Source organism: Haemaphysalis longicornis, unplaced genomic scaffold, assembly GCF_048455015.1.
Source record: "Haemaphysalis longicornis isolate Haplotype H1 unplaced genomic scaffold, Haemaphysalis longicornis Haplotype H1 scaffold_4, whole genome shotgun sequence".
NCBI lineage: Eukaryota > Metazoa > Arthropoda > Arachnida > Ixodida > Ixodidae > Haemaphysalis > Haemaphysalis longicornis.
Window position 1 is genome coordinate 58,064,920 of NW_027526361.1, and position 24,890 is coordinate 58,089,809.

Genomic DNA, 24,890 nt, shown 5'->3' on the forward strand with positions numbered 1-24,890 from the left:
CATCAACACCTTTGCAAGCCTCACCTTTGGAGAAAGGACATTGTTATTATCCACAATAATAAAAAAAGAACGACAATCACGACTTGAGCGGCATTGAATCATTGCCGCTGCCGCCCGGTCCTCCCTCTCTCTCTCTCTCTCTCTCTCTCTCTATCTCTCTCTCTCTATTTGTCCTTAATATTGCGCGGGCTTATCCAATCTGTGTGATCGCAACGTTTTCAAGACACTTTCTCTTCCGGACTCGTATCTATACCGTGGCATAGTTTGGCGCACGTCTAACCTTGTTGTTAGGATTCAGAACGGCGCTCGTGCGTCATGATGGGCGACCTTGACGAGCACCAGGTAACAACAGGTCACCCGCATGTCTGAGGAACGAGGAAAAAAAGAGTGCGAAACGACGATCTCGGCGAAAGAAAGCCAAGGTCCAGTAATTATGCCGACACGCGACGTGCGAGCTGCCCGTGCTACGAATTTCCCGGCTAAAACATTTCAATCAAGTCTGCGCATGTAATTTTTCTTGTATGGCATCGCCAGCTAGATTAAAGGTCACAGGTACGTAAATGGTGCATGAACATTGTTGTTGCTTAATTAGTGTAGAGGTAATTTTGGAATGTGGGGTTAATTCCGACGAGCAGTGCACCCCCCTCCCCTCTTGGGCGAACACGCACGCACGCACACGCACACACCCGCCGCGGTGGCTCAGTGGCTAATGCGCTGCTGAGCACGAGGTGACGGGTTAGATTCCCAACCGCGGCGGCCGCCTTTCTAATAGGAGGCGAAAAGCAAAAACGCCCGTGTGAACGAGATTTCGGAGCACGTTCAAGATCCCCAGGTGGTCAAAATTAATCCGGAGCCCTCCACTACGGCGCGCCTCATCGTCTGCGTTGCGTCGGCGCGCTAAACCCCACAATCAATCAATCAATCAATCAATCAATCAATCAATCAATCAATCAATCAATCAATCAATCAATCAATCAATCAATCAATCAATCAATCAACCAATCAATCAATCAATCAATCAATCAATCAATCAATCAATCAATCAATCAATCAATCAAATCAACACACACACACAAGTTCTCTTTGTTCCGGCCCTCAGTCATTACTATTTCAGACATCCCCGAAATAAATTTGCGGCCCGTATAATTAGACCCCAATATAAAAGATGTGCGTGGTTATGTGCGTAATTGTGCACAATAATTGGGTGAGTAGTTTTATAGCTCGTGCGCTGTTAGAGAATTGTGCTTTCAACAGATCAGTGGAGTAGCCAGGGGGTTGGTTTAGGGAGCTCAACAAACCCCCTCCCCACCCCCACCCCCCAAATTTTCATTGATGCATGTTTTTTTCTCATTTTTTTGAGGAAACGTATATAAAATGCACTGATGACTTTTTACAACTAGATATGTATATACACACGATCACATTACGGCTGAAGCACTATTGTTGCATATGCATCCCCCCGCCCCCGAAACAAATTTCTGACTACGCCGCTGCAGCAGGTGTCACGCATGAATTTGTACAAACACTTCAAAAAGTTCCTGACTCCAGAACCACGGCCACTCGATCCAAGAGGAATGGGATCGAGTGAACGTGGCAGAACTGAAAACGTCTCATTGGAACAACATAGTTTCATTTTAACGGCGTGCAGCTTGCACGGCTGGTGGAATGAACTTTGTGTTTACTTAAAACATAGCAACGTGCCCATGATTATTTTAAATTCAAGACAGCGAGCGTTGCGCAACGCCTTCAGCGACCCGCAAAAGCGCAGAGAGAGCCACAGGAAAGCAGACACACAACTGGAACGGCAAGGACGCGCGCCGGACGCGCGAGGTCATGACGTCATGTTTCTACGAGGCCTTCACCTCGGACGTGACGTACAGGAAGTCTGAGCAATAGGCGCCGCGCGATCCCACGGCGACGCCAGCGACGCCAGCGTAGGTTTCGTCAACTCCATGCCGATTGCTCATTGTTCCTGAAGCATCCCCGTGGCCGGCGTTTTTTCCTCCGAACAAGTAGCGTCGCAGCGGTGTAAGTTTGTCGCGCATTTGCGATCGTGTAGGAGACTGTGTTGTGCAGTGGTATTCGACGTCGAAGCGCCTGCACTATGCCAACGCGGGGTTGCCAGTTCCAAAGGTGGAAGCAGAAGCGGCGGCGATGAGGCCCAGCGCAGCTCGCCGAACTCCCAGCGTCCACACCAAAGTCCGGCGGCTGCGAGACCCTGCAACGAGCTTACGACAATCGCCCGGCCTGAGTGTGAAGCACACACGCCTCGCCTGTGCCTCCGACTGTGATAAGCCGCCGCTGTGGCCGGTGTCACGCGCAAACAGCGTTGATTGAGATCCGCCTCGCTACGTGCCTACAACGTATCTTTGCTGTGATTCTTGGGTGTGCGTTAAAGCGTCAGCGATCGCCATGATGAACTTCAAGAAGTGCAGCGGCGTGCGATCCACCATCCTGCAGCTCCTGCTCGCAGTGAGCCTGCTTCAGCTCGGCTCCGACCCCGACTCGAACCCCGTCCGCGTGAACCGGCGCTCCGATCAGGTTCGCAGCGTGCGCATGGGCGTCCAGTCGGCGTTCACTCACGCCCAGAGCCTCACGCCTCCGCTCTTCATTCACCCCAAGAGCGTCGACGCCTTTGACGCGAACCCCGTGTTTGCCGAACTCCACGAACTGGGAATCCCCTCGTTGCTGCGGCGGATTCGAACCCGGGTGTTCGCCTACCTGGCCGAGGACCCGGGGCCGCCGCCCACGAGGACCTCCAACGAAGCGGCCGCAGGCTCCGAGAGCGAGCAGCGCGCCGATTGTCCGAGCGAGGCGTCCAGCCCGAGCACTGCTAACCTGACGCAAGAGGTAACGTTTGAGCGAAAACAATGGCTCGTGTCTCTCTTTCTCTGTCGCCAACTGCAACTACTGCAGTGGCACACGCTCGCGGGGTGCTTCGGTTTAAATGGCCATTCAGTCGCCACCCTGCACCACCCCGTAAACAGCGGGGTCTATGAGGAACACGTGCGCAAGGAAAAATGAAAAAAAGAGTAAACGGGTTTACCCCGTAGCGGTCGCGCCCAAGGGAACGGCCTCTGCCAGGTGCGCTTCCTCCTACAGGCGATGAGAAGCTGGTCGGAGGAAAGCCTTGAGCACCCACCCCCTCTCCCGCCGTGTTTGTGTTTGTTTCACGCGGCCCATAGTAACACTGATGCCTGCCGCATGAAGGTCCACTTCCCCGCAGTGCGTTGCGTGAACCGCCTTTATCGTTATGGCCTCTGGTAGCACCACTGCTGACGCGCTACGCAACCTCTCGCGTCGCTTTCTAATTTTACCGAGAGCTCCTACTGCGCGTTTAAAAAACGGGGGTTGGCGCAGAGCGTGTCTGCCGAAAGGAAGAAATTGCCGCTGGCGGATGTAATTAGAATTCAGGCGGTGCGGCGTACAAAGCGTGTAGTAAACATTGGAGTCTTGTGGCTGATCGGCGGGAATGAATGGGTTTGAATCGATAATTCTGTGCAGAGCTTGTGGGCAATAGTGCATTTGTGGGAGATTGTATTTATCTAAATATAAGCCCATCACTCTTGTTTCGCAGCAGTTCTTGCTTTCTTAGTCAACCATTTGATGGACAATGCGTTTAGACCGATTGAGAGCTTTAGCGAAATAGGTGTCCAAACAAATTGAAAATGTATGTGCTTATACACAAGAGCCACGGATATCACCGTTGTGTACACAGTGAAGGACCGCAGTCATCAACCGCTAATGATATTTACCTGATTTTATATTGCTTTAATTCTAAGATACTCAACGCAGATATAATTGAATGGAAAGAGAAACTTTCCTTTGACAAGGTACGACCGTATGGAATGCACAGTCTGATGAAATATTATTTTGTTTTGCGTGTGCATTAGTGATGCTAAAAGCAATTGCACGGAACATTGGAAACTGTTGACGTTGTTCTGAGGCATCAGCTTTGTTTATTTGAGCACGTGCGTGTGACGGAGCGGTGATCCTCCTCTCTTGGTCGTACCTTTCGCCGTAAGATCCCCTCCTATGACAAATAGCTCTTCGTTGTGAAAGGAAGTCGAGATGGTTGTAGCACACCCGTAACCATCCCGCTCCCTCGCACTTTTTCGCGGCCAGCAAATGTACTCTCTGCGTTGTTGTCGTTAAAAATGGTTTTTAGGCTACACAAAAGGCAAGCACAGGCGTTATCCCGTTCTGCGGCTGGCATTCATAGCTCCTTGATTAGCTAGGTTGTTCACAGGCCTGGTCCTTTCGAAGCATTTTCTCTTCGAACTTGGCACCGACATCGCCATCCGCATTTGCGCGGTTTATCTGCTGACCCGTGGGAACGTAGCACACACTCGCGCCTTCCGAAAACAAACAACTGCGTTGCGTGTTGATTGTCTCTTGATCCCGAGCTGCCTGCATGAGGTACGCCGTTTCCCAGTCCGTCACGAGGAGGTGACGCCATACGAAAACTCCCGCGAAGAGTCCAGGCCCGCGCCCCGTAGGTCCAGCTGACGCAAGGCAGTAAAACGAGACGGAAAGAGCTGGTCGCTCGAAATGCGTTGCTGTTGTGGCGCGTCTCGGAGCGATCCGCTGCGCTTGCGGCCGAGTTTTTTGTTTGTTTCCAGAGCTTTCGCGGTGATGCGTGTGACCCAACGTGCGCTGCCAGCGCAGCATAAAATGCGAACGCTGGTGGCGAGGTTTTCCACAAAAGCTCTTGAGCAAGCGTCACGATTCTGGCGGGCGCTTTCAACAAGGGCCCCGCTCGGCGTTGCTTCACGCACTCATATCAAATCGCGTCGCGAGCGTCTGTGCGTCTTTAGTGCGCCCGCTATCCAGCAGCCGATCGCGTAATCCAGGCTTTTCGCGCTGTTTGCCGCCCTTGTTTGCGAAATTGTAGCTAGGCGTTGCTAGCAAATAGTCAACCAATCGCTGTCGTTGTAAACAGTTCGTTAGCACGCGTCACTTCTCCTCGTCAATTCCGCCGTGTTGCAGCAGTTGCTATTTCTAGGGGCCATACCATTAGGGTAACGAAGCGGTCTCGTCGGTACGAGGGCGCACAACGGTAGGATTCGACGCATTCATACTTCGTGCTGGGTTTTGGCAGGTTTGTCACGTGTTGAAAAAACAAGAAAAGGGATGAGACCTTTTCACGTTTTGTCGTTGGTCGTCGTGCATAGCTGGCTTTAGCACTTTCCTGCCAGTCTCGTTCTAAACTCACCCTGCGCATGCCTCGCACCTCGCGAGGAAGCTATTAAGGCGTTATGCCTAAAAGGAAGAAAGAAGCGTGTTCTACGTGCGTCGCAGCCAAGTGGGAAAAAAAAAAAAAAAACGCACAGGAAACAGCTGCTTTCCGCTGCCGCTGCATCCAGCGCGCAGTGCACTTTTCCTGCTGGTGTGACCGACCGCCTAGCCTCGTCAAAACGAGCCCACCCGTCTGCGCGCGCCGAAAAAGAAGAGTAAAATTCCAGCACTGATTCAAGAATGCGCCTCACAAAAGCTTTACATGCGCGGTGCTGATGAGGCCGAAGCAGCGCGCGGTTTGCATTGGTAACGACGACAGTCGTTAACCTTCTGATCAATTCTTCAGGTGGCCTCCAAGTAGTTTCGAATAAGCAAACGACCTTCTGACGAAGGCAGTAGCTGTGTAATACTTTAGCTGTGTAATACTTTTTTTTTTCATGTGAAAGAAGCCGTAAGATTTTCAAAAATTGGAAGTGACGACAAAGGAAGGAAGGGGGGGGGGGGGGGGGGGGTTATGCATAAATTCTTTGGTGAGTGGTGAGTTTTAGACACCCCGTCACACTCTGCCTATGCCTCTGTCATAGCCTCCTTTATAACCGACTGCTTTCTCACTGTGATTATACGTGCAAGTACGTTGGCAGTCAGGCGGATGTTAAGTGCGAGGAACTTTGTAACTGCTGCTCAAGGACATTAAAAATGCCTTAATATAACTTTGCTTGCTTGTCTGAGGAAATGCATTTAATTAATTAGCTGGTGCCTGCTGAGCAGTAAGCCTTGTCCGATTTATAAATGACTCGTAATCTCCCTAGTGGTCGGAAAGATGCGCATTCCAGAAGTTGGTATCCCACGCTACGTTTCGCAGCTGACAAGTGAGGTTAAGCATAATTTCGAACTGCACTAAACGTATTTCTTGGCCGACTGCAATTTACTTATATCTAACCTCGTTATAACGACGCAGTATCGGGGCAGTAAATTAGTCCGTTATATCCGATATCTGTTGTAACAGTAAAGGTAAACATCGGCTCTAGCAAATCTGCAATCTGGCCTGCGCAATTGTTCTAGGCTTCGAACCCACTGGGAGGTAATCCTTACCTGTCTCCTTGCATGACACTTCAAACTAAGTGGAACGTGAAATGAAACCAGTCAAATGCGCTTTTGCGCTGGACGACCAAAATTTCCGTAAATTTTTCAAACAATTAAAGAAAATGGTTGTGTTATATTTCAACTTTTTATTTTGCCTTTTTATGCTAACTTTCGAGTTTTGAGCCTCGCGCGAACCAAATAATTCTTCGTTACAGTCAATATCGCGTGGCTCTCGCAGTTTCGGTTTTGTTATTAAAATAATTGCTGTCGCTGAAATTAAGCATGACCAACCAAGGTTCGTGTTTAGTTCACCATAGCGGATAATTCACTATATCAGTGTTCGTATAAGGAGGTCCAACTTATTTCGAAGTCTAGATTCCAGTTGACGTGTCAGTAAATACCCTCCCCCTTATTTCTGTGTTCTTTGTTGCAAGAAGCCCGTCGGATGAGCTTCACCAGGGCCGGATTAGCAGTGTCGAGGGCCTGGTTAAAAAAAACGAGCCCTCCACTCCTCACCCCGCCTTACGTACTCGTCATTCTTGAGACTTGACGCTTTTTAGAATTCGCTAAAAAGAACACACGCCGTATTTACTCGAATAATCTCCAAAGTATTTATGAAAATCGCCTGGGTGTCTACTTTCTCGCAGAGCACGTGGAGAGATTGTCATCACAATTGAACTATACCGGGAGACGAAGAGGCATGGAACATTAAAATTTGTCGAGCTATTTGTTTCATACTTCTGCGCAGAAAGTTAAGACTAAAGGAAGAAATACATGGTACACTTAGAAGTGCAGTCTAATTGTCACATGTGTTTCTTCCATTCGTCTCAACCTTTAGCGCAGTTTGCCCTTGTTTCATAGACACCTTCCCTTGAAAACCAGGAAGCACATTCCTGAAAAATGGTTTCCTCTCTCTGCTTCACTAATTTGGTGGTGCACACTTTGGTTACCTGCATATGAGCCCTGCCGAAGTAGACAGGAGGGCCTTTTTCAGAAACTGTTCGCACATCCCTACAGTAAATATGGTACTAACCGTCTGGCTATTTCGTGATTTCATCCAGCAATAGAAATTTAAGCTCTCCTAATGTAGCGTTTCCATACAAACAATGATATTATGTATACTGTGTATGCCGACTGAGCACAACAAATAATTTAAATGGTTTATTACTTAAATGCTTTTATCGTGTGTGAGCGAACTCTTTTAGAAAAGGTGGCGCCTATAGAAAACGAGATTGATACCGAACTTTTGCAAAAATGTTTTTTATAACTCTCGAATAAACAATGATACATATTTTCATTTATGCACATATCGTGTCATACATTAACATTTTGCAGGCAATCCACTTTATAATAGCAGGAAACACATTCATGTTGCACATGCCTTTTCTGCTCTTAAATTGCACAATAAATTTACATTTTTAGAAAAAAATTCAATGTAACATAATGTGGAAAATAGGTTATGCATTTTGCAGAAATTCGACCTTGTAATGGGGCGTGTGTACGTATTACAATGTTTTCTCTTTTTATTCATCCTTTAACAAAAGAGGAACACATGCACGTTTCCACAAACTTTTCCCTGCCCTTTGTTGAGCAGTTTGTTGATGATATCTTAAACATTGACCCTTTAAGGAATCCCAGTCTATCCAGCTGCTCTCTCTGTCCATCAGCTGGATCAGCTCCGTGGCTGTACGCGATGCATCGTTCTGGGCGTGTGCAACGTCTTTACCTCAGATTGAAGAACTCTGAGCCGACTTCAGGATTATGCACATTAACAGCGTTTCGAAGCATAATTGTTGAAATCTCTGTTTCAATCAGGGGAAATGAGCAGGAGGCTTAAACTTTTTTGAACCAAATCAAACCAAACCATTTTTTCCCAGCCTTTTTAAAGGAGCCATGAAAAGAAAATACAACTTTGTTTAATTCGAAAGAACTAGGATTCAGTATCTCACTCAGCTCCATTACATCCACAAAATATGTTTTTAACGAAAAAAAGCATGAAGTATTTAAAAACTTCCAAATTTTGCGCCACAGTGACGTGTTATGAGCAAGGATGACGTCATACGGGCCAACAATAAAACAATTTTCAGTGCGTTAACTGCACGTTAGCATTCAAGTGATGCGGTTAAATGGAACTAGAGGCCCCATTACAGACGTCCAGTCATGTGTCGTCGCGACAGGTCAGTTAAGCGGCCGCCAATCGCACAAACAAGGTTCCGTGACGTCATAGAAAAGTTGCGGGAAATTGGCTAGGGCGGTCGCGACTGCTTCACACGTTTTCTTTAATATCTCCGTTATTTGTTCGGAGATTGCGATGATATTGGTATCATTGTTATCGGGACTAAGCAGTCTTTCTAATAAACCCAACTTGTATTTTGTCTTCATGGCTCCTTTAAGCCCCATACGCCCGGGGGACACGGTTCATTTCAACCCTCTGAACCATGGATAATCCGCCCCTGAGCTTCGCCTGTTGTTTTTTCCCCGGAACTGAAAGCGCGCATCTTTTTCGCGCTGCTGGTGCATAGCTGACAGTGGGGAAGCTCTGACGTGGGGCGCCCTACGCTCCTGTGGTCACGTGACCGATTAGCAGTTCTTTTTTTTTTTTTTTTTTCCATCGACGCGTTGCCAAAGCGCTTGTTGCTTAGTCGACGAATATTTTCCGCTAACGGCTGTCGGGAGCATTGTATGCAGAGACGGGCGGATGACCTCCCTGTCACCTCAACATCTCTGAATCTCATTCGCAAACTCGACCTCACCTTAACGTAAATTAGGTCGGACCTTCGAAGATGCAGGGTAAGTCGTGTACTCGGAGAGAGCTGCGGATATCTACGATCGGAGAGTTGCCCCTGCACCAGACGGACGAAGTACCAGAAAAAGTCGGGGCGTAATCTTTTAAATGCAGAGCATTTCAGTAACTCACGATGTCACCCGCGTTGACGTCCGTCGTAGTCCGCACCGTCGTTGTCCTCACCCCTCCCCCTACACTATATAAAAAAAAATACTATCCGGCGCCTGGTTTCGATCCCTCGACCCTGCGGGCGGAACACAATGTACATGGTGCTCTACCCACTGCGCCACAAAGCCGACACCGAATGGGAGGCTACGAACGCGCCTTATATCCTTGACTCATTCAAACTACGTCAAGAAGCTGCTGATACAACGCATTCACTACCACCAACTCCCCAAACAGTAAACGTTAACGCAATACACCCACCCCCTATGCGACGCATTTACTCGAGTCCCCCTCGCGGGGAGATGGGCCCAATTTTTTCTCTCCGATCGGGCAGTCTTCGCCAAGTGAAAACCGACGCAGTACGTAGTGAGTGTAAATAGAAAGAGTAGGAGTAGTTGCGCGTGCGTGCGTGTTCAACTCACGTATCTAGCGTGTGATACTTAAAGCAAATAATTAAATATAACTTGTGATGTCACAAACCTTTTGGTACATGTTTGTCTGACACTGCATGCTTGATTTGGCATCCGATCTCCGTTCGGCGCCATCCTAATTACTAAGACCAAAGATACACTTCACGACTGCCCACCTTTGCCTGCGGGTGCTTGGGAAGCGTGCGGTCTGTACGCGGGCGTGAAGCTGGCTGTATCGGTTTGACCGTGAAGATAAACTCGCCATTTTTTATCCCGTCCCGCCTTACCTTATCCGCACGGTGGAAGGTTCTCAGCACCGTTGGAGAGGTCAAATTATCGAGCGTCCATACAGCGAAAACAAAGCATAGAGCAGCGGTAGTGTTGTTACCATGGGAGCAGGCGAAATGTCAGCCCGTTTGGTAGGCGATTTTTTTTTTTCCCCGAGCGCGCAAGTTTTGATGCGATCACCCCTCAAGCCAAAGAGTGGGACTGGGAGCCACAGAAGTCGGCAGAGCCATTCTCGTCCGCCTGGGACTTTCAGTCCCACTGAAACATTTCACCTCCTGAACCAAGAAGCATCCCACACACACAATACGTCAACACCTCATTGTTCCTCCGCTACCGCACAACATGCACCACGCGGCAAGACGCTCGAGCAGCCAGATGCAGAGCAATTTCGAAGCAATACGAAAACGAACCCGACACTGCCTACGCGGATGCTGCCACATACCCCAAGATTCAGGCCACGATTGCTGTTGTAGACATGAAAAAACACCACCATTAAGTCTGACTATACCACACCACTACCAACTACAAGCGGAGGAAGCGGCCATCGCCCTCGCCGTGAGCCGAACCACTCGGGAGCAAGTTAAGAACGGCAATAGCTTATGTACGGTATCACTCCGGCTAAGCTACGGACCCGGACGTCAACGGGTCCGCGCGTTTTGACAGGAGACTGCTATGAATGCGTAATGTCGTCTGCCTTTTCTCACGTAGTTTGTTAGTCGTCGCTGCGGTAGTTTATGGGCATATTAAGTTTAAAAAAAAAAACACGGAAACGGCTCGTGCCATGTTCAGAACATTTTCAGTAAAGCGGTACTTGCGCCGCGCGAGTAACATGCGGCTGCGGTGACGAAACACAGCGGCAACTTCCGTTGCCGTTCATAAGCTGTACCTGCTCCGTCTGTTCGGTTCGTTCCGTGTTGACCGGGGACCCGACTGAGTTTGCGCGCGCGGGTGCGGCGAGGAGGAAGCCCCCTATCGTTACGAATGCCCGGGCACAGTGAGGTACGACCTGCGGAACTAATCCACCCTACCGGAACGAATTCGCAAGGCTCCTTGTCAGGTTCCGGTCAACACGGTACGAATGGAACAGACGGAGTATACAAAATGCTAAAAATCTCTGCTGTCATCATCACGGACTCGCAGCAGTCATGCCGAAATTTCACTGACGGAAGGATTCACCGCAAAACCCTCAAGATTCTCACTCAATGCCTCCCAAATTGTTCCAACAAGACCATCGGGCCCCCGCTCATCTGGACGTTCCGGACAACGAGACCGCTCATCTCCTGGCTCGAGAGCTATCTCGCCGAGCCGCTGTTTCCGGAAGTGAGCCCGAGCGCATGCACCGTGGTCACGTACCAAGAAATCACACAACACTACCGACTAGAGCAGGGGTCTCAAACTCACATCAGTGAGCGGGCCGCAGTTACGAAATTTAGTCCCGCAATAGCCAGGACAGCGAACAAGGTTGAAACGAAGCGCGCGGGGGGAAGAGAGATGGGGGGGGGGGGGGGGGGTAACAAAATGTCAGCGAACGCTGCTATTTGAAAGAAAATTATTTTCCCACATCTAAATATACTGGGTAATATCTGAATTGAATTTTGTGTCAGCATTCTTTGGCTTCAGGATTTCTTGGCTACGCGAGCAAGGCGCTTACTCACGCATTCGCTCTAAAAAAAACATAATATTTATGAACGAAGACGCTCATGAGCGGGCCGGGTCGCAACCGAAAGGCTCGCGGGCCACATGCGGCCCGAGGGCCGCGTGTTTGAGACCCCTGGGCTGAGCTACAACAGTGCCCCCCAGCACACAAACCACTCTTGAGAGAGCTGGAGCGACTCCTCCGTGCCTTTCAAACGAACACTTTCCTCCATTCCACCAGAAGTCACATTTTGGCCCCTTCTGGAGTGTCCCGGGGGCTCTTGAAGCACCCCACGTCCCCGCCCGAGTCCTTATCCCACCCATGAGCTTTGGGAGTGAGCCTTGGCCAGCTCCACCCTCGAGGATCAGCGTCAGCTGGTCAAGAGAGCTGTGGACGCGGCCCGAGCTCAAGGCTTCCTGGGCAAAGGAAGCCACCCCGAAGACTCAATTGTTTTTTTGCCCAATAAAGATGGTTTATTCTCTTTCGCCAGATGAGAGGTGAAAGTGAAGATTGGATTGTAGATATTTGTAACGTGCGTCTAGTATTTTTTGTCTGTCAACACAAGGATCGTGAAAATTTTTTCGAAATGAATTGAGCATTGGACGAAAGTACGCGGTAACGTGCGTCGGGTACTGCTGCCGTCAGCAGAATCGTCTGCGAGGTGATCGAGCATCCGCCGTCGCGAGATGCCGTAGTTCCCGTCTCTGTGTTCCAGCGTGGGAAGCGAAATCCGCGCGAAGCGGTGGCTGTGATGCCTGGGCGCGGCACAGCGTCTCGTATGTCCGCGCAGCGACCGACCGCGTCGCATTGTCCTTGGCGGGGTCCCTTGATTTCGCCGACGAACGTGGGCCGTGCGCGGTGCGATCGCCCTCGAGGGCTTCGTCGTCGATGTTTATTAGAGAGCCGTCGGGGCGCACACCTAGCGTCGTCTCGAGACACGTCATCCAGCCGCAGCAACCCGCCAGCGCGCGAGGCACCTGCCCGGGGTCGTCAGCGCTACACAAAGATACCGTCCTTGACTCAGCGCCGCAGTGTGAACAACCGCCTCCTCCGCGGCGCGCTTCCCTGGCGACCACCAGCGGTCGCCAACGCTGCGCAGCATAGAGCGGTTGGTGCAATCGGCGCGTCCGGCCAGCGGCGTATGCGTCGACTCGTTACTGTGAAACCTCTTAATTTTGGACCGTGCAAGACCTCTGCCAACAGTGCTCGAGGAACATCAGTGCCTTGATCGTGCCCTCACCCGGGGGGGATGTCGTCACAGCGCAAAGAGGGGCGAATCTTTTTCTCGGAACTCCTTCGCAGGGACTCGGCCTTTGGGTCGCGATCTCGCTGCGGGACCCCGCGTTCGCGTCTCGTGTCTTTGACCCGTAATGAGCGTTTCGAGAGCTCCGCGGCTGGCGGAACGCTCGTATTTTGAGGACCTTCGTTGTTGGCCGCCTCTTGACACCGATGGCGGCGCGCAGGACGGTTGTTTTTCGGTGCGCCCTTGCGTATGGGGTTCAACACCTGGTCGAGGACGCATGAGACGCCGTCGTTCATTCGCTTGGGCAACGCGCGCTGTTGCAGGCCCGCCGCGGGTTTTGCCTGGAAGCCGTGTGACCGCGGCTCATCTTGGACCGGCGCCCAGAGACAAACGCGCCGTTTGCCGCCCGCTTGAAAGCATCGCCTCCTCGAAGGCTGTTTGGTCCTTCGGAAGCCGCGGCCCTGATCGCTCGTCGTTTCCAAACCACCGGCGCTGTTTTGCAGACCCGCAGTGCCGCCTTGGTCCCGGGTCGGGGCTCTTTCGAAACGCTCGGATGTGCGCGTGTTCCCGCCAGTTTCCAGGTCAAGAACTTCGCTGCGCGCCTAGCTGTCTCGGCTGGCCGTCCCCACGATGATCGGTGGCAAAGTTCTGGCTGGAGTTGTGCCTCGCTGCCGGCGTTCGTTCGTCAAGAGAAGACAGCGTTGCCGCGGAAAGACCTAACGCCGTCCGCGCAGCGAGAAATCGGTGTCTGTGCGCTGTCAGGAAACTTTCTCGGTTTGCACCTTTGGTTTTTCAGATGTGCTTGCGACGAACGTACCCTCACCGTGCGCTGTGTGTTGCTGCAGTGGATGCCGGATTACGCCGCTATTTCCCCGGGAACCGAAACTATGGAGTGCACGTGCCCTGGTCGCTTTTGTGTTCGCGTGTTTGACATTGTGCACTGGCGGCCCACCGATTTTAGTGCTAGTCCTGTCTGTGAGCGTGTTACGGTGGAACGCTGACGGTTGACCTTGGACTGTGGCTACATGCTGTGGATAGAAATGGCGTCTACGAAGTGTCATGTGGTCGACCACGTGATTGACGGACACTTGCCGCGTGCCGTCTCTTATCGCTTCTTGCTGTCGGATGGGCCGCACCGTGTGAGTGTGACGTGCGACCTGCTAAACGCGCTTCCGTGTAAAGTGAATGGGGGGCGGGACCGTGTTTAGATGTGTTTCTATGCAGGAATCAATCGCCGTTTCCCCGTGCTTTCGCCGTCAGGAGGTTGTGGTGTCGAGATTGTTAGCCGTTGTCGGCTCGCACACCGTCGGAGCGCGCTGGAACCGATAGATCTGCTGATAAGACCGACCTCGGAATACGGCCCAATTGCGTTTTTCTTTAAGGAGTACTGGCACCAGAAGGCACCAAATTTTAATGGTCGCTTTAGTTGCCTTGATAGATGCTAGCAATCCTGAGACAGCACCACCCCTTCACACAGAAAGTTAGAGAAGCGCGAACCGCTCTCTAACATCAAAATTCCGTCAAAAGTGCGTTAAAGCCTTCGCTGAAAGTGCGTCCAATCGATGGTGCAACATTGAAAGACCCAAATCACGAATGAACAACGAACCCACGCGACGATCTTTTGCGCACCAAGTAAACGCATCTACGAACGATCTAAACGCATTTCGGTACGTGGTTAATGAGATAAAGGTATGTACTACTGTACCCCTTCTTCATGATCGATACGTGTATTGCCTTATCTAGAACCGTTCCTTTTTCGCGATTTTAAAGCAACCATTTTGACGCAATGGAATCTCGGTTTCGCGCGCTCGCGTGTGTCCAGAGATCTTGTCAGAGCCGTTCGGTGGACAAACCGGTCCACGGAGGAATGCATTAGTTTTTTGGCAGGACGCCGTAGGTCCCACTAAGAAAGCTCTCGCTTTAATAAATGGAACGTAGTGGAAGTCGTGTTTCGTCCTGTATTACGTTGAGCTCGGAGGGCGCGTCGAGGGAAGCACCCACTCACTACGTCACCGTTTTGCGCGGGCGTCGAAACACTGAACTCTTGTTGTTTTGACCTCCCCGCTACCGCCGCGTGTATCGGCACGCCAGGCACGCGTCCCGGCTGCAGTTCTGTCTCGGTGCGCCAATCCTCACTCTCCGCGGCCGGGGTTGACGGAGCGCGCTAATCGCGGCGGTTTCAAAGCATTCAGAGCGGTCAGTGTTTTCCTGACTGGGCCGCCTGAAGCGCCTTGTCGGTCATCGCCCGCCAAGCCGTGCGGATGAAGTGACGTCACGAATCCCTGCTATGTGTTGGAGACACTGGGCGCCGTCACCTAATTGTCCTTATTGCTTGGGGGAGGGGAAGGGAGGACATGTTGATTTCTATTCCCTGCTCCGTCGGCGCAGCTATGCTGTACGCTTCATAGGCCGTTCATACTAGAGGAATGAAGCTAGCTTTGAAATAACTCCAGAACTCAAGAGATTTGGCCCATACTGCCAGTACACCTTTAAGTTTGAACATTAAAACATTTAAGTTTAAACATTTAAGTTAAGTTTAAAACATTAAATCATTAATTTAAGTTTAAAACGTGCTCTATAGTGATGTTTTAACTCCTGGACTAACGTCCAGGAGTTTTGAATGAGGTCTACTTCAATTCTGTAGTTAACGGCAATTTCATTTTACCTTGTAGGCTTCATCTAATGTTAATTTTTTTGCCATTATTGCAAATATGGTGGCGGTAATGAAAATAAATTCATACTTTTTTCTGCGGTAGTTGCTTACCTGTAATGCTGAAAATGCACTGAAAAAAAAAAAAAAAAGGCTAATAGTTTCAGAGATGTAATTACAGTTTAACATGGAATCTTGTGGATGTGATGGTGTAAAAAATTTCTCTTACTTTTGGTTCCCATCTAAATCATTCAGCCAAAAGCTGTATGGTTAAACAGTTTGTGCATCTGACAATAACTGTAGTGAAGTTCTGTCTGTTTTAGACTTTTCTTTCTACAGCAGTTGCGCATTAGGAGGCACGCTATCAGTGTTTAACTTGGGGTCTGCTGAGTCTAGCTAATATTGTTACGTGGCGACAAGGTAAACATGAGTCGAATATTGAACGATGGAGCAGCGATGTATTTACAAGGATGAACTATGTACAAGCGGCCATGAAAGACCTCGCGGCAGCCACCTCCTCTTTGTCGTCTTCGGTGACATGTTATGGTGCTATTGTCCACATAGATGTTCTGTGACAATATAGTCGATTTATTTCTTAAGCTCTTCAAAATTTATGTATACAGGCATTAACTGCAAAACGCCCTCTAAATTGGAAGTGAATTTTAGTAATAGGATGCATGTGATGTTAACAGTTACTTGGAAGGTGGAAAGTGCACAATTCCTGCTACGCTATCCTATCCTGATTCCTGGTTTAAATATATTTTTATTGCTGTCAGGTGCCTCTAAATGCTTCAAAATTGAAGCCTTCAATCTCAATCGCTAACGGATTTATTCATTTTTATTGGTAGTCCTAATTGCTGACTTTATGCAATGTTTGAGGCAAAAGTTGTAACAAATTGCAAGGTGCATGCGGGGCAAGTTAGCTATGTGCAGGAAATCTAGTATTTGCATGAATGTGCACACTCAACATTCACCGCTGACATGCATCACTAGAATGGATGGAAAAAAAAAAGAGTGGTAGACTTCTCAATTACCATATTTTCCAGTCTATAAGTCGCACTCCCCTCAAAATGGCAGTTTTTTCTGAAAAAAAAACTTATATAAGTCGCACTGGTGTATAAGACGTGTCGGTGTACAAAACACACTTGTTAATCAGGTAAACTTATAGAGGATCAGTTCGTTAGAAAGTGCGGCGAGAGTACATGGTTGCGGCGGCTGCCGCCTCTGAATGCATCCCGCGGTAAGCAGTGCTAGACACGTGCATCTAGCGTCCAAAGTCTAGACAGAACTAACTTCTCAAAAGTGGTTTATTGATACGCACAGATGGCATGTACTTACAGACGGTGTTTAGGCAAAACCATCAAAGCCTTCTTCCTCCGGCTCGCTAACAAAAATTCATTCATTTGGCTTTGAAAAACAGTGCGAAAAAACTCGGACGGAGAGAGGGCAAACAGACAGCGTGTCTGTTTGCCCTCTCTCCGTCGCAAACAGACAGCGTGTCTGTTTGCCCTCTCTCCGTCCGAGTTTTTTCGCGCTGTTTTTTCCAAGGTGTCATGTATACCCAACTAGTCCAAAGTCAAGCTTTATTGCGTTTCATTCATTTAGACCATAGAGCTTTGTCTCTTAACGTGCGCTGATATCACGCAGCACACAAGGCATCTTATTGAGTGCGGACCACACGCAGCCGCCACGTACCAAATTTATTCCATACATAAGTAGCACCGGTGGATAAGATGCACCAATGAAAATTTCAGAAAAAACTGCGGCTTATACACCAGAAAATATGGCACAAAAGAATCATCTTCCTTGGGAGTGAATCAAATGAGTGCTAATCATTGTGGTATTCTTAGCTTCTTTAACTCACCTTTAAAGAACTTATTTTAATATGCAGTGCACAAAATTCATCAAGCCAGCTTAGCACGAAGCGAATTGCCCGAGCATCATCATTAGAGTCTGCAAGAGTAAGCTTCACCGAAAATTTTTTGACCAAGACCCCTTTCTGCGTCTGCGTATTTCCTGACCAATTCAAGCACCACTTTTACATTGTGATCAAGAAATATTGTGTGCAGATGCGAAATTCCAGGTGTGGAGCTGTGTCATGTTCTTGTCCTGGCAGAACTGCTTTGTTGGAAAGACAACTTTCAGCTTTATATATTGACTTCCAACGGTTTATTTTGTCACATGTGATGATGGTGTGATTTTCTTGGGCCCTGGTTGTGCTCCTTAGGACGCCGACCTCATCGAGATCCTGTGGAAACAAGATGAGGACCTGGGTGTTTCGAGAGATGCCTACAGCGCAGTCTCCGAATGCAGCAACCAGGGGGCTGTCAAGGCATCATCTCCTGAAGTAAGTGGCTGTAGTTCAACACTGCGATGAAAATTCTCTGTTTTTAGTGGAGAAGGGGCCCATGAGACAAGTCTAATGTTCGCTGCAACTGTTTGCTACAGTGTTGACCCTGGAACATCGATTAACAAGGAGCTGAGCTGCTGCCTATGATCTCATCTTGCTCAGAAAAAAATGGGGGTAGGGGGGGAATGTGTTTTTCTCTCCATGCTCTATAGTAATGTGCCGCACAGTGCTATGGGACAAAATGTAATAGAATTACCGAAGATGTCTTTGCGCTTCCATCCAAGCCCACTTTGGGGAAATAGTGTAAAGCGAATTATCACTGTAGGAAAACATTTTTTCAGTCCTGTTCGCTCATCTGGGATGAGCTTTGCATGCACCTAAATTGTTCTGACGGGCATTTGTTGAACTTCATCAGTTTGTTTCTAGAATGAAACAGGTTGCTGAACATGCGAGTGGTAGTTTTCTTCTCTGAGCTAAATGAGCACAACTTCAATTGAAGCATCACTCTGTAAGCAAATGGTCATGGAACGTGCACATGGTCAAGTGAGCGAGAGTTTTCGAAGACATTGCCTCACAATTAATACTGCTAGCAAGGAAAGCATTGGTTAAAGGGGCCATGAAGACAAAATGCAAATTTGGTTTATTAAGAAGATTGCTTTGTCCTGATTACGATGATGAAAATTTTATATTTTTGTAAAATATAAAGATTAGACTTAAAAAATAAACCATAAATTAGATTAGATTTGGATATAAAGATTGCTTAGACTGGATTTTCTATTTTTAGGAAATAAAAGAAGTGGTGGTGACTCTCCAACCACTTTCTGGCGATTTTTCTGCAATGTCAGAGAATTTCGTTTGTGCGATTGACAGCCACCAAGCTAAGCCACCACCAAGAAATATCTGGGCGATAGCAGGGAGGGCCTCTAGTTCCATTTGATTGCATCAGTTGAATGCTAATATGCAGTTAACATACTGGTAACTATTCTGACCCATATTACGTTACTCCTGCCCACATTACGTCACCGTAGCACGAAAAGTGCAACCTTTTTAACCTCTTGCCTGAATTTGCCATAAGGCATGAAAAAAAATTTTTTTGCTATTGCTTTTGCTAGTCTGCCTATAAGGAAGCCACGGAGGAACTTTCCCACATGTTGGGGTTTTCGGAAGAAAGTCACGGCTACAGCACAAAAACAAAACAAAAGAGGTCCTTATAGACCAGTAAGTGGTAAATTTCTTCAGAAACAAATTATTTACGGAAACTCAATGCATTCTTCAAAAAAGTACCTAATGTGGCAATATTTTTATTGCAATCAAAATACTTGCATTCCTTTAGTAAATACGGATGAAAATTGACGGCCACAGAGGAACAATTGGCATAAACCGGAGGAATGGGAGTGCTCAGCAATTTACTGAAAGTGAGGTATATGATGCCACTTGTTCTATATGTTGCCATCAATGTGTAGATTCCGTCTGAGCGTGGGCATTGCAGCTACTGATTCTTTCTTCTGGTTGCGTGGCTTAAAATTGGTGTGATGCGAAATCGCGACAACTAGTCGGAAGAGGTTAATATTTCTTGCATTTTCAAGTTTTAAAAAATGCCTTTGGTGGCTTGAATGAAGCTGAGTGAGTTACCAAAGGTTTGTTCCTTTAAATTGATTAAGGCTGTATTTTGTCTTTAAGTCTATTTTTGGCCGCTTCTTCCTTAAGGTGGTGCGATAGGAGAGAAATTAAGCTAAGGGAATGAAGCTCAAAAAAGCAATAAAGAATAAGGTGGGGAGATGGGAATTTTGCAGTAATTGTGTAGGACCGATAAGGCTGCGGTTTGTGGCCGAAACTGTTTGGTGGCTTGATTTTCATTGTGCACACATATTTGTGTGCGAACTTGCAAAACGGCAGTATTTCCCTTTAACTCCCATGTTTTAACCCCCAGTAGTTCCTTCAACCCCTGTGTTTCAAAGTGCCCTGCTTTGAACCACAGGGATCCTGGTGAGCAGTCACCCATTAGTTTAGTTAAGGGCCTGGCATAGGGGCGGGGGCTTTCTACACGACACAGGAGCCTCACTAAAGTAAACATAAGCTGTGAAGTTTGTTAGACCAGACCAGTGCTGTAAGCCAAAAGGGTACCATGTTGGGATAGTTGGTGGTCAGATACAAAGTAAGTAGCAGCGCACATTTTGACAAAGGATGGACAGAGATACACACCACAAGCGCTGTAAGCAGTATTGTACAAATAAGCGACGAACCATAGTTGTACACGGTAAACTCTGAGTGGCCACACCCACTAAGTGTGTCGTGCAGCGCAACTGCAGCCCGCTACCCAACAACGGATCCATCCAGATGCTGCCTGTGCCTAGTAGATGTAGTTGCGTGTTTGTACTGAAGTTCCTGCGTTCTCTTTTCCTGATGCAGAATCCCGAAGTGCCTAAGCAGGAAGATGAGCCGTTCTCTGAAGTGCGCGAGGACACCAATCCTTGGGAGGGCTTCCAGTACAGGATCGACTCGGAGACAGGTGAGGCCTTCCCCAATTTGGGCGTGCATTGTCCGCAGTAGTGCTAGCATTTGGGCTGGGCTGGCATTTGGGCTGTTTTGAAGTGTCTGTGTAAGCAAAAATCGACAGTGACTTGAGACCAAGCCGAACTGCCTTAGGGAACAAATCTAAGGAACAACGTATGGTTACATAGAATGAAATGCGCACAAAACAAATGACAGCACTGGAGTTGGCTGTACTCTTGTAGAACCTCATTAAGCTGCCAGGGAGGCAAAAATACTGCATATGAAATGTCATCATAGGTAATGTAATAAAAAAGGGGTGTAAATGAAGTGGGTTGCACATCATTACATTCTACACTGATGTTGTTGCGAGCTTAAAATCTAAAATGTAGGGGCCACTTTCTGTGTTTTTTGGCCTCGTTTATTCATGAGGAATTTCATGAGAAATATGCTTTTTAAAAATTTCGCTTTTCTTTCATTATCGGTTCGTCACTGATTTGGGGACGCCAGCTATGCACTACAACACTCTGGCATGTCCATGGGGCGGAATTTATCTGGTTTCAAGTGCGTTTGACTTACTTACACCATGTGTGAACAAATAAAGAGTCCACGTGAGCTGTCAAGTGGCTGAAAACAAAACTTTGAACACTGTGGTCGCATCAAACCACATCGCGAACTAGTATGGTTGCTGTGGCCATGATGGGTGCCCGGTGTTCGCTGTTGTTCGTCTTTACAATTAAACGAAGGCTCTAGGCTTCTGCTTAATGGTGAGATAAAAGCTGATTTAAGTTAGATTACTGGATTACCGTATGTAATCATGTATAAGCCTCGCTTCTTATCCTAAATGTTGCTGCGGTGTGGCCTACAGATGAGTCAGACATTAACACACTTACCTAGTTGCCTTGTGACTGTTGAGTATAACATAATGTAACAACTGGGCACAGATGATGAACATTTTATTCAACTGGTTATTTAACTATTCGGTGCCACTTCGCGCTCACCACTCTCGTCTACTGGTAATGAAAGCTAGGCATTCCTGATCCAAACACACACCTTATGAAGATACGCTCTTTTCACTCCCTCTGTCATAGTTTTTGTATGGCTATCCATGGCCTCTTACTCGGTAGTAGCACTGCTGAAATTGTTTTTGAATGGCCAGTCAACACAGGCATTGAATAGCCTGCAGTACACTTGTGAAGCCGTCGGGAATCAAGGGTAAGTCTGTTCAGAGGTCAGCCAGCTGAGTTTTCACTCGGTCTTTTAGGTGACTTCTGAAGCTGTGAAAAACAAGGAGGGCTTTGGGCCATATTAGTCCTTCTGGTCAGTTTTGCCGCACTGTTTTAAGCCAGTCTATGAGCAACTCATCGGGCATACGTAATTTATCTTGACCTCAGACTACGATTACCTGGAGGAACTTAACATATGTCTTTCAGACGAAATGTAGGGTGGAAGCTTCCTTCCCCTAGCAGCGATACAAAGTATCACTAATTTTTTGCTGTTTGCAGCCAGTTGTGCGCATGAAGGCACTTTTTGCTCCTTTGGCTTTAGCCGTGCAATTTTCCGGCACATCAAATCAGAAAAGCATCTGGTCAGTGTTGTCGATCCGCGACAGACTATGCTCGTGTCCCCTTCGAAGTGCATTGACGAGGCGATGGAGTTTCACGATTTGGTACTTGTATGTGGCTGGCAGGTTATGGCACAACGTTGTTCAACGGCAAATGGAGAGTTGGTCATCTTCGGCTTGCTTTGTTCACAGGTAGAATGTCCATGTGCCGAGCATAAGTGATTGCTTTTGTGCAGATAATTTTTATCAACACCAGGTAGCCGTTGCTTCTAGTAGTGCTGATGTAGTTGACGTCCTTTTCAGTCTTCGGAAGCTTGCAATGTTTCCCATGAAAAGCCCTTCGGGTTCAGGTGGCCTTGCCAAAGTCTTACATTTGCAGACACCGGCAGCGCACATGTGTTTTGTTGATGTCAAACTTGTGCCCAGTCGCCTGCTTACTGTGTTCCTTGGTATATTTTGTAATGTGAAGTTCAAAGCCTTCAGTGTAGGACCTCCTGTCTGTGCTTACCCACGCCTTTCGCTCACTCGTGTTCGAAAGCATGTAGTCTGCTACAAGGCAAAAAGGCAAAACACGCAACGCAACAGACTCTGCAAGCAGTGCATGTACTTCTGAACAACAAAGACCGAAGGGCGCAGGCCTGTGTTGGCCGGTCGTCACGGAAAACGGAAGACAGAAAGCAGTAGAAGTGTCATCCACATGGTGATGCTGCTAATGTGCAGCGAAATGACAAAAACTTGGTGGCACTATTTTGTAGCGTTTTTCAGGCCTAGGCCCTCGGTGGCTGGTAAAACCTTGGTTTTAGGCACTTTTACAACTTCTTTTCTTAAAATTTACGTTCCCTGGAGGGGGGGATGGTTGCGGGTTATTCTCGAGGGCATCTTATGCAGAAGTAAATACGATACATAATGCAGTCACAAGTTGGGGTGTGGCAAAATAAAACGACCGCAGAGGCAGCACGTAAGTTTGCTTCAATCAAAAGATTGCCATGGTGGAATAGCAGACATGCCAAGTTTAGTGCGAACTGCACTTAATTAGACAAAATAATTAGAAAAAACATAGCTGTGGATGTTTCGCAGAATTCGCCACGAGCACTGAATGGTGTCACCAATTTATGTCACTCGCTGGTGTGCACGGATTGGCTGATGCTGTTAAAAACAGTCACAAACTCACAAGGACATCATGCCGTCTCTATGTTGCTTTTGTAACAGGGTGACATGAAAGTGTCGTTCGTTCTGCTTTGACTGTGCGTATAGTAAAAATCAACAGAAATATCAAGAACTAATTGGAACATGTGGACATCAGTTGTGTTTCACTTGTCCAGTTGTAGTCATATGGATGAACCCAAGCTTGAGCTTCATTGTTTCAAGCAAGCATTGTTTCAAATAAGCGCGGCTGCACAGTTACAGAGGGAACACTTCACTAAGCTTTGATAGGTCCAGTTCCTATACCAGAGCACCTGCTGGCATGTAGCCAACATACTTGTCATCCATTTTGGCCCCTCAGCCACGTATATCAAATAGGAAATTTTGTATGTAAGAGGGGTTAGGAATCGAGTGGGTAAACAGAAATTTGTCTGCTACGTGTGAATTTCTCTGTAACGGAAGCGTCGTTTGCCGCCGAACAAAATTGCAGTGAGGTATAAACTGTCCAGTCTTTTGAATGAAGCAAAGTTGAGGGTTGTTTTCAGAGTTCCTGTAAGTGTGTACTGAGGAGTTTCTGCTGTAGATGCAGGGTAGTCTCCGGAAACGGGTCAGTGAAAGATGTACGTGACATTACATGCTCGCTTTACTTGAAATCTCAGTTCCCAAGTAGGTCTCTGCACCCAACACTTCACCTCAGAAATAACATACTGTTACCTTGACAGTCGCTTGATATTGACCTCTACAATGGTGGTGTCATCAATGATTGACTATTCCTGTGCATTCCCAGGTTCGCTTATTGTAGGGTAAAATGTAGATAGTGAGTAATTTTGGCCACATGTCTACTAAGTTTAAGTGTGAAGACCACCAGCCTTGCACCATCATTGCAGTGTTTTCATATCTATGTTCTCCAACTGAGTGCAGGGCAGGTCGTTAAACGGACGACAGCTACAAAATGCACATGCATTTGCAGCCAATTTCACATGATACGACTGCAGGAATAGCGTTTTCTTTGTGCGTGCACCTTGTCAAGGCACTTTACTTAAAGCGCTGAAAAGGGATGAGAACTCTGATTCTCTCAAGCATGCTCTAGCCAACTGTCAAATATTTTTGGCAACCCCTTCCCTCCCCCTCCCACTAGATGGTGTAACATCCTACCGTGTGTGTTCTCCTCCATCATTGCAGGGGAGCACATTCTTGGTGAGAGCAAGCGTGAAGAGCCCCGGCAGCGTGTGGACAGCGGCTGTTTCCTCCTGGACGATGAGGAGGAGGAGGAGGACACGACGCTGAGCCTGCCCGAGGAAGACCGGGAGGCCCTGTTTGCCGAGCTTGACCGCATCCTTCAGGGCCAGTCCCCTCAGGTTAGACTACACACCCTCACGTGTTACTCTCTTGACTCTTGTCACCGGCAGCAAGCGATGCTAAAACAACAGTGCTGTGCTTTCCCGGCTGCTACGTTGTTTTTGTCTAGTCCCGGCGCAGCTCGCATAGAGTCCCATGTATTAAAATCCTCACTGTTACGTCATGGCTCAGAGTACGTTTCCGGATCATTCGTCGCAATCTGATACTCCAAAGCCGCCCGGAACAACATGTGCGGACCACCATTTTGGCGTTTGACGAGCCTTGGCCAGGCTGGCTACGGAACTGACTGCATGAAGCTGCACGCGGGTGCGATTTGTCACCACTAGGTGGCCCTATGTTACTCTATGCTGTCACCATCATCACTGCGCTTATGACGGAAGTTTTACTTCGGAATGCCAGAATTGCGTGTTTGCCATAAAGGCAGTACCACAAAAATAGTGCACGTACGCTTCAAGCTTTGAAAACGCCATTAAACTTGCAACCGTG

The 24,890-nt window shown here is 48.1% G+C and overlaps 1 protein-coding gene across 3 annotated transcripts in view; it reads left to right on the forward strand.

Annotated features, from left to right (window-relative positions):
* The window catches only part of Cnc (NFE2 like bZIP transcription factor cap-n-collar), a 98,935-nt gene that overhangs the window by 5,695 nt on the left and 68,350 nt on the right, over positions 1-24,890 (forward strand). Inside the window, exons 1-4 of one of the 3 annotated variants that reach the window (XM_077706856.1) lie at positions 1,949-2,850; positions 17,726-17,845; positions 20,258-20,357; positions 24,228-24,403. In XM_077706856.1, the coding sequence (XP_077562982.1) occupies positions 2,413-2,850; positions 17,726-17,845; positions 20,258-20,357; positions 24,228-24,403 (834 nt within the window). In that variant the 5' untranslated portion in view covers positions 1,949-2,412. Of the gene's footprint in view, positions 1-1,948; positions 2,851-13,364; positions 13,988-17,725; positions 17,846-20,257; positions 20,358-24,227; positions 24,404-24,890 lie in introns of those variants that run through there. The other 2 variants (XM_077706857.1, XM_077706858.1) reach the window with 2 other exon arrangements.